This window comes from Populus trichocarpa, chromosome 8, assembly GCF_000002775.5.
Source record: "Populus trichocarpa isolate Nisqually-1 chromosome 8, P.trichocarpa_v4.1, whole genome shotgun sequence".
NCBI classification, from domain to species: domain Eukaryota; kingdom Viridiplantae; phylum Streptophyta; class Magnoliopsida; order Malpighiales; family Salicaceae; genus Populus; species Populus trichocarpa.
Window position 1 is genome coordinate 14,599,918 of NC_037292.2, and position 8,576 is coordinate 14,608,493.

General features: G+C 35.9%; 1 protein-coding gene across 1 annotated transcript; it reads left to right on the top strand.

Annotated features, from left to right (window-relative positions):
• The first annotated feature begins 5,179 nt into the window (after positions 1-5,179).
• On the top strand, positions 5,180-7,859 carry LOC7454249 (heavy metal-associated isoprenylated plant protein 32). Its single transcript, XM_002311797.4, has 3 exons — positions 5,180-5,678; positions 5,904-5,979; positions 6,192-7,859. The coding sequence occupies exons 1-3, from the start codon at positions 5,649-5,651 to the stop codon at positions 7,601-7,603; spliced, it is 1,518 nt and encodes a 505-aa protein (XP_002311833.1). The 5' UTR covers positions 5,180-5,648; the 3' UTR covers positions 7,604-7,859.
• Positions 7,860-8,576: the final 717 nt, after the last annotated feature.

Genomic DNA, 8,576 nt, shown 5'->3' on the forward strand with positions numbered 1-8,576 from the left:
AAGATAATGGAGTTACAGTGTGCAATGCCCTTGTACATATAAGTCAAACCTGCCATTAAGTTTCTCTTACCATAATGTTATGGGAAGCTTTTAATTTCTTGGATTCATATGATGATGCTGAAGAGTGGCTATGCCTAAGGGTTGTGGGTGGCTCTTGGTGATATGACTCCTAATGGGAGTGTGAGAGAAAGCATAAAAAGGAGAGAACAAAAAACTAGTCTGGAAAATTAAAGACTTCCATTATACATGGTCAAAACTTGTAGTACCTCTATTATTATTTACCCATATAGACAAAAAATCTAGAGCTAGAACGAAGAAAGATTGTAGAGGGACCATGCATGTGATGATCATGGCAGCCTCTATAGATCCAAAATAAATATGGCCTTCCAAGCCATCCATCAATATATATATAGTCGTACATATTCTTCCTCTCATCAACCAGTCATTATCCACACACCATGTGATTCCCTGAACATAAATAGCAGTTCCTGTGACTAGTAGCCTAGGTGTTTCCTCTTAAGAACTAAAGAGACAAAAGGAAGTAAAGCCAAGCTCAGAAATGGCTGTTAGGGTTCTTAAATTCATTCAAATTTACCCAACAACCGTACCCAAATATAACACTCATTGTACCAAGTGGGTATGAGTGTGGGATATGTGGCTTGTTTAGAGACTTGAAAAATAAACATACAGTATATACATTTTGACCTTCTTCACTACGACATAATTTTTAGCATGTGTAATTACCCAGGACGCAGCGTCTCTTTGCTTAAACAAGGGCAAGAAAGACACCTGGTTTATGTCATTTGTCGGCATTCAAGAACCTTTTTTTCAGGTAAAGTTGCACAAGGGTTTCTTACATCCCTATCAAACCCGGCCCGGCTTGAGGAGCTCAACTCCTTGGTCACCTGCTGCTCCGGTTTTTAAAATAAACAGGATGGAAGTTGATTTGCCCAGCCTTGAGAATTCAATCCTGAACCTGGTTCATCTAGTTAATATTATCTTGTATTGATCGGAATCAATCCAACTTAGCCCGTTCTACTTATGACCCAAATCTTTAGACCGGAATATAAACCAAAAAACTTTAGTTACATCACGATTTATGCTATTAAGAAGGACAGCAACAGCTTGGTGGAAAAGAAGACTTGAAAACAATAAAGAGAATAGCCCTACAAACGTGATATTGTTTTCATCTTTAGGCTAAGTTCGGAATAGCTTTCTTCACCTAACTGCTCTCAAAGTAAGACATGATTAAACCAAAAGAGCTTTCATTACTTACTTAACTTGACCATGGCCACTTTCTTTTTAAAAGTTCCTTCTCTCAACAAGATAACTATGCTTGGTTTTTATTTTCTTCGCCAATCACATGTTAACAGTCCTCCTCTGCTAGACCTGGTATCCATTTTTTTAACCAATAAAGGAAAAACTGGTGCTATCTATTATATCTAGCCAACTTTTAGCTTGTTAAGCAATTCTTAAATCGCTTTCGAAGAAATTTAGCTGTAAAAGTTGATAGCAGCATGTATAATATAGTATGATTACGGGCACATCTACACCTTGAGAAAGGGCTAACGCTCTCGGTGCCTGTTTGTCTCTACGTGCTTGTTTCCGTTTTAAATTGTATTTCAACTCTGAAAAACATCATTTTAAAGCTTCTTGACTTGAATCGTACACAAACAAATTTATGAATGCTTAGTTTGAACAGTAAGTAGACATATATGTATTTATGGAATGTACAGCATTATTATTTGTAGATCGGATCCTCTCACCATGTATCAATTCGAATATAAATGATGTATTGAAGAAGAATCAATGGAGGAAACACATCGTACAAGTGGGTTCGAAAACATAGCCTTCTTGGCTTGTCATCAAGTTATAAGCACGATTGAATCCATGTACTTCTTCAGAGAGTGTTCTTCAAAATGTTAGGCCGATGTACCTCCTAATATTGACGGTGCCTTGTTGGCTGAGAGAAGTCAGTGCTGCGACAACCAGTGAGAGACTGTTAGCAAAGGGGTCACTACTGTACTGCTACAAGAAGATTTCATTTTCTTGACAGCTTCGAACACCAAATCCAATTGAGTAATTTGTCTTTGTTCGTGGTGACATGAAAATTAGGCCTGCACAGGTCTACTTAAGAACTTAAATGGCATGGGGTTGAAGCAACGAATGGGCTGGGATTAGGCCTTCCAGATGTAGACCGGAGTTGGAGTTACAAGATAGAACTCGAAATTCAACTCGATTCAGGACTCGGATTGAGGGATGACTCGCGGGTCGACAAATCAATTCAAGCCATGTTTATGGTTTTTTTAAAAAAATTAAAATCAACTCTAATCAAATTCTATGTTGACGAACTGTTTCTTTTTCTTAACTGTTTTTTGTAAGCTGATATTCATTAATAAATGATAGAATATCTGAAAAGAATGGGAAAAAAGAAATAGTGAAGACCAATTATTATGAACACTAAGATAAATCTTGAGTACAATAGACACAAACAAACGAATAAAAACAACAAGGACAAACAGATTTTTTCTTTGATTGTTTGTCTAAAAGCAGACAACGTGCATGAATCTCCAGAATTTGTAGATCAAATTCAGCCAGCTTGTAATATATATATTTTTTTTTAGTTTAATATGGATGTTCGGAACAGCTTATAATATTTTATTTACACATGATTTAGAATTTTTTATTTTTTATTTTTTTAAATAAATGTAATTAAATTTATTTACATGAATTTTGATATTGCTTAACTATTGACACGAAGCTAGAGAGAATTCAAAAAGAAAATTGTAATGAATATCTTTCATTCTTTCTCCAAAGTTTGGTAGAATCCAAGAATCTTCAAGTGACTTTAAAGTTAAATGGAGTTATCTTAATTACCATTCAGATCAAAGGTTTCTTTTTTTTTTTCGAAGTTTAATGGTGACATAACAGGTGAATTTTAAAAGCAAAAAACCAAATCAGTGGGTATTTTGTTTTAACTTTAAAAAAGTAGAAAGCCGAAAATCAATATTTGAAAAAGAAAGCAAAATAAACTTAAAAAAATTATCTAAATGGATGCTCCGATTGTTTAGCATGTTTGAAAGTATGGTTACGATTGTTTTTTAATCAGAAATATATCAAAATAATATTTTTTTATATTTTTTAAAAATAATTTTTGATATCAGCGCATTAAAATGATTTAAAAACACAAAAAAAAATTGAATCAAATAAAAAAAATTTAAATTTTTTTAAAAATATTTTTAAAACGCAAAAACAAACAGGCACTTAAGCTTTTGTTGAAACTTGCACGACTTTTTCATCACACTTACACTTGTATTAAATCATAACACATTTTTTAAAAACAAATAAAAAAAGAGAGTTTAGGATGGTTTTTTGGGTTATTGGTAATTAAGAAAAAAGTGAACTTGTTTGAAGAATGTTTCCAAGGATGAAACAAGGTTTGTTGTAATTATAGTTGTCTAATCCTATATGAAAATTGGTCTGAAAAAAAATAAAGAAGGTTGAGTTCACTTGGTCAATGAGTTAGTCCACGGATCATAAATTAATTGTTTTTTTTTTATCAAAATATTGTTTTTTTTATTGATGTTATATCAAATCTAAATTGGATTTTACTTAGGCCTCGTTTGTTTGTTGGAAAGTAGTTTTTTTTTTTAAAAATGAATTCCGAGAAAGTGAATTATTTTTCGATGTTTGGTAGTGTAATGAAAAATAAGTTGGAAAACACTTTCCAGTATTTGGTTATGCCATGGAAAATGAGCTGGAAAATAACTTATTAATGTTTTATTTTTTTTCAAGTTTATTAAAATAATGAGGAACAAATCTTAAAAATTAAAAAGTTGAATGAGAATGAAATTGAAAAAAAAATATAATTTCATAAATTATCTCAAATAAAATAAATAATAGAGATCAAATCTAAAAAATAAAAAAATTGAAAGATGAAGAAATTAAAATAATAATAACTAACATTTCATAAATTATTTCAAATAAAATAAGTAACAATCAAAAGAACAATGACCAAATTTGATAGATAAAAAATGATAAGGGAAAAGCAAATAAAAAATGAGTACCAAAGTTAATATAAAAATTAAATTCTAATGGATGAAATTGAAAAAAAAATATTCAAAACAAAATATATATAGTAATCAAAAGTTTGAGGACCAAATTTGATATAATCAGCAAATAATATGACATTTCTAAATTTTTCACAACTTCCGGAAAGTGTTTTTCGCCCATAATAAAAGAAAAATACTTTCCTGAAAACCAAACCAAATTTTTCTTTAATTGGAAAGTATTTTCCGTTGACTAACTTTTCTAATGGCAAACAAACACAGGAAAATTTGAAAAGTGGTTTCCCGGAAACCACTTTCCAAAAAACAAACGTATCCTTATCAATCACTTCATTAAAAACCTTTAATTAATATTTTATCAAATTTAATTAGAAATTCAATTCAAATCAAGTTAAAATTTTATAGTTTGTGAGACTAATCTACCCAAGTATCGAACCGGATTTGATAATTATAGTTGTAGAATGAGCTTATGAGGTTCAAGAAACATTAATCCAAATCCAAGAAAACATATCCCAGTCCAAAACATTATGCAAGACGGTGTGTTAGTGATTTGGCTGGAAAAGTCAATGCTAAATGTTTAAAGTATGGATATTATTTTTAAAATTCATTTAAAAATATATTAAAATAATTTTTTTATTTTTTAAATTTACAATAAAAAAATATTAAAAAAACCCAAGAATGAACCTTAGCGATAAACTCCCTCCTAATGTGATGATAAATACTCGAATGCAGTGTTGAAGCACAATAATTTACAAGCAACCTAAAAGCCCCAAGGAATTAAATGGCAATATTTAAGACAGCCACCCAATCTGGGGAGAGAATCTGAGAAGAGTTCATTCACATATGATGATAATGGTTATCAAAAATTAAAAACAAATCTGATCATACTATGCCCCCATTAATTATTACCACTCCTCTCTCTCTCTCTCACGTGGTAAAACTAACTGAAGAGGCCAGGCCAAGCCAAGCCAAGCCTTCATGTAATGGTTCAATGGCTCTTAGTCAAGTTGTAAGAAAAGATTGTGGCAATGTTAGAAAATCTAAAGCGGGCAACAGGGCAGGGCAGCAGCAGTAGCTAGCAAAATATGCACACCAATAAATAAAGCACCAAAAGAGAGAGTGAAGCCTTGCAAGCACCACGCTCTCTCTGCCACTCTATCTAATTTGCTTCTACTCCCTCACTCTCCCTCCCTCCCTCCCTCTCTCTCTCTCTCTCTCTCTCGCCCTGAAATAGATGAAGCAGAGCCAGAGAAATCTAATGTGCACCCAAAGCTTTTGATGAACACCCCCCCTCTCTTTCCAAAGACTGAGCCTTGTTGTTGTTGTGTGACTTGTGTCTCCTAACTTACTCCGCTCAGAGACTTAGTGAGACTCATTTGTTCTCTCTCGTTTTTCTTTGTTCCTGTGTGTGATTTTTCTTTTTCAACTAAAGACCCAAAAGAAAGAACAGAGAAGAATCCATTGTGGGAGTTCTTGTAAATTTTAGCTCCTTCTCTCTGTTTCTCAGATCTACCAGCCAGCTACCCTTTTTTCTCTTTCTAGTGCTGTACCTTTGTGTTTGTTTTACTTGAGTGGAAAAATATGAGTAAAGAAGAGTTCTTGAAGATCCAGGTACCCATTTTCTCACTTCTTTCTTTACCCATTTTCTTCAATTCCTTTGCTCATCTTCACTCAAGCTTGTGTTTTTTCCTTTGGTTTTCTTCTTGCTTTAGAAAATCTTGATTCTCTTTCGTTCTATCTTATTTTGTAACTCATTATATTAGCAAGCTTGTCAATTAGCATATTTTTTTGTTGCTTTATTTTCGATCTCTCTTTTTACTTTGCTTGTGCATGCAGACTTGCGTTCTCAAAGTGAATATCCACTGTGAGGGATGTAGACAGAAAGTCAAGAAAATACTGCAGAAAATTGATGGTATTACTTCCATTTCTAACATATCTAGCTAGCTCCATTCCCTATACTCTCTTGAAATTGCTACATATCTGTTTTCTTGATTTGGATACTCAAATTTTGATTTTTTTTACCCGTTGGAGGACTGATTTTTCTGTCTCAAGTTCTCCCCAATCCTCTTTCATTGCGCATTATTTCTTCTAGTTGATTGTTTTTGGGGACATGGTTTATTTCAGGGGTTTTCACTATAAAAATAGAATCGGAGCAAGGGAAGGTAACAGTTTCAGGTAATGTAGACCCGGCTGTACTGATAAAGAAACTTGCAAAATCAGGTAAACATGCTGAGCTTTGGGGTGCCCCAAAGGGAAACAACAATAACCAGAACCAGACAGCCAACCAGAACAAGAACATGCAAATTGATAATGGCAAAGGAGGTAACAACAACAAAGGCCAAAAGGGTAATAACCAAAACAATAACCACCAGCAGCCCAAAGGTGGCCAACCAACCCCTCAGCAAATCCAATATCTTCAGCAGCAGCTACAGCACATGAAAGCATCGCAAGATATGAAAATGCCTCCTAACCAGCAGCAGCAGCAGCAACAGCAGCAACAGAAAAGTGTAAAATTTGCACTTCCTGAAGATGATGACATAACTGATGATGAGTTTGATGATGAGTTTGATGATGAATATGATGAAGATGAGCTTGATGATGAGATGGATGACCCTCGACATGCATTTAGTAGGATGAAGCAAATCATGGGTAATGGCCATCAAGGTCCTAATAACATGATGATGAATGGTATACCGCCCCAGCTCCCGAACGCCCAAAAGGGTGCTCCAAATGGTGGTGCGAATGGTAAAAAAGGTGGTGCCGGCCCTGCCGGGGGAGGCGGTAATGGAGCTGTGCCTGTTCAGATAAATATGGGTGGCGGTGAGGGTAAAAATGGAAATGGAGGGAAAAAAGGTGGTGGTGCTGGTGGGGGAGGAGGTAATAATGGAAGTCAAAATCAAGGTGGCAAAAATGGTGGTGGAAAGCCACAAGATGGCAAAAATGGTAATAATGGAGGTGGTGCCGGTGGTAACAAGAACAATGGTGGTAATGGTAACAACATGCAAATGAATGGGGGTAAAAAGGGAAATAATGGGGTTGGTGGTGCTCTGAATGATGGATTTCAGAAAGTGGGTGGACCCCAAGTAAACATGGGCCAAATGGGCGGCATGCCCATGGGCCAAATGGGCGGCATGCCCATGGGCCAAATGGGCGGCATCCCTGCAGTGCAAGGTCTGCCAGCTGCGGCTGCCATGGGTGGTGCAGCCGGTGGTGGCGCTAATGGATACTTTCAAGGAGCTGGACCGGATCTCCTACCTGGTAACCCATACCAGCAGCAGCAGCAGCAGCAGCACATAGCAGCAATGACAGCAATGATGAACCAACAAAGGGCCGCCATGGGTGGTGGTAATGAGAGGTTCCAGCCCATGATGTATGCTAGGCCCCCACCTGCTGTAAATTACATGCCTCAACATCCACAGCCACATCCATACCCGTATCCGTATCCATACCCGCACCCGCACCCGCACCCAAATGGGAACGATCAATATACCAACTTTTTCAGTGATGAGAACACCTCAAGTTGTAATGTTATGTAAAGGCTCGCAGCTGCTGGTGGTGGTGGTTCAGGTTATAGATTCAACCAACTTGGAGGGACTAGAAAGTTATGAATGCCTATACATGCATGAAAATGGGTTTTCATTGTAGTTTTAATATTTTTTCCTCTTTGATTTTTTCCCTTTTTTATATTCTGTTTTGGTCCAAGTGGAATTAGGGTTTTTAATTATGACCAAAGGGGGAGTAACTATAGATATAATATATATATATTAATATATTTTGAAGTTTCTAGGAGTAGTAGACTCTTCCATGGAGCTGTTTATATGTTCTTATTATATATTGCAAAACAAAAATAAGATATAAGATAAAGGAGGAGGAGGAGGAAGGATGATGATGGAGCTACAAAGAAAAAACTCCTCTGCCTCCTCTTCCCCAATTCTTCCCCACTGTTTTAGACTTCACAGTGCCCCACCACCCCTTTTGTCCTCTTGCATTTATCGAACTGTTGTTTCAACGCCAGTGATCCTCATCATGATCTCGTGAGAGGTGGGCCTCACCCTAGGAGTTTGGTTTTTGGAGGGGTGGGCCCACACGTCATTTATCTAGGGTATCGGACCCTACTCGTAAACACCGGAACTAGGTGCCCCTGGTAAAACAAGATTATTATAATGGAATCGTATTTACCTGAGAGTGTATATTACAGCAACTTTTTACTGGATCCTATTTTGAAAATATTATTAATTTAATGCTTTCTTAAACTAAGAACATTTCTTATGAGTATTCAGTTCTCCCATGAGTGTTTTTGTATTGTGTTAGTAGTAGTTCTCATGGTGGTCGGAAAAAAAAAGAGATTCTAGGAAAAGATGGGTTGCGGTTTGTTTTTACTGTAAAAAATAGATTTAAATTGTGGCATCTCGAACACCACACGCTGCACCCAATGCCAAACTGAGCTATATAAATCATGCAGCAGCAGTGGCCAGGCGCACCCATTATTGAGGGTCAAGGATTCGAGCC

What these genes read in the sequence shown, in the direction of transcription:
- LOC7454249 (XM_002311797.4), top strand. Translation starts at nt 5,649, where the DNA reads ATGAGTAAAGAAGAGTTCTTGAAGATCCAG. An exon ending in AAGAGTTCTTGAAGATCCAG is followed by an intron (nt 5,679 to 5,903) that starts GTACCCATTTTC and finishes TTGTGCATGCAG; the next exon opens with ACTTGCGTTCTCAAAGTGAA. An exon ending in AATACTGCAGAAAATTGATG is followed by an intron (nt 5,980 to 6,191) that starts GTATTACTTCCA and finishes GGTTTATTTCAG; the next exon opens with GGGTTTTCACTATAAAAATA.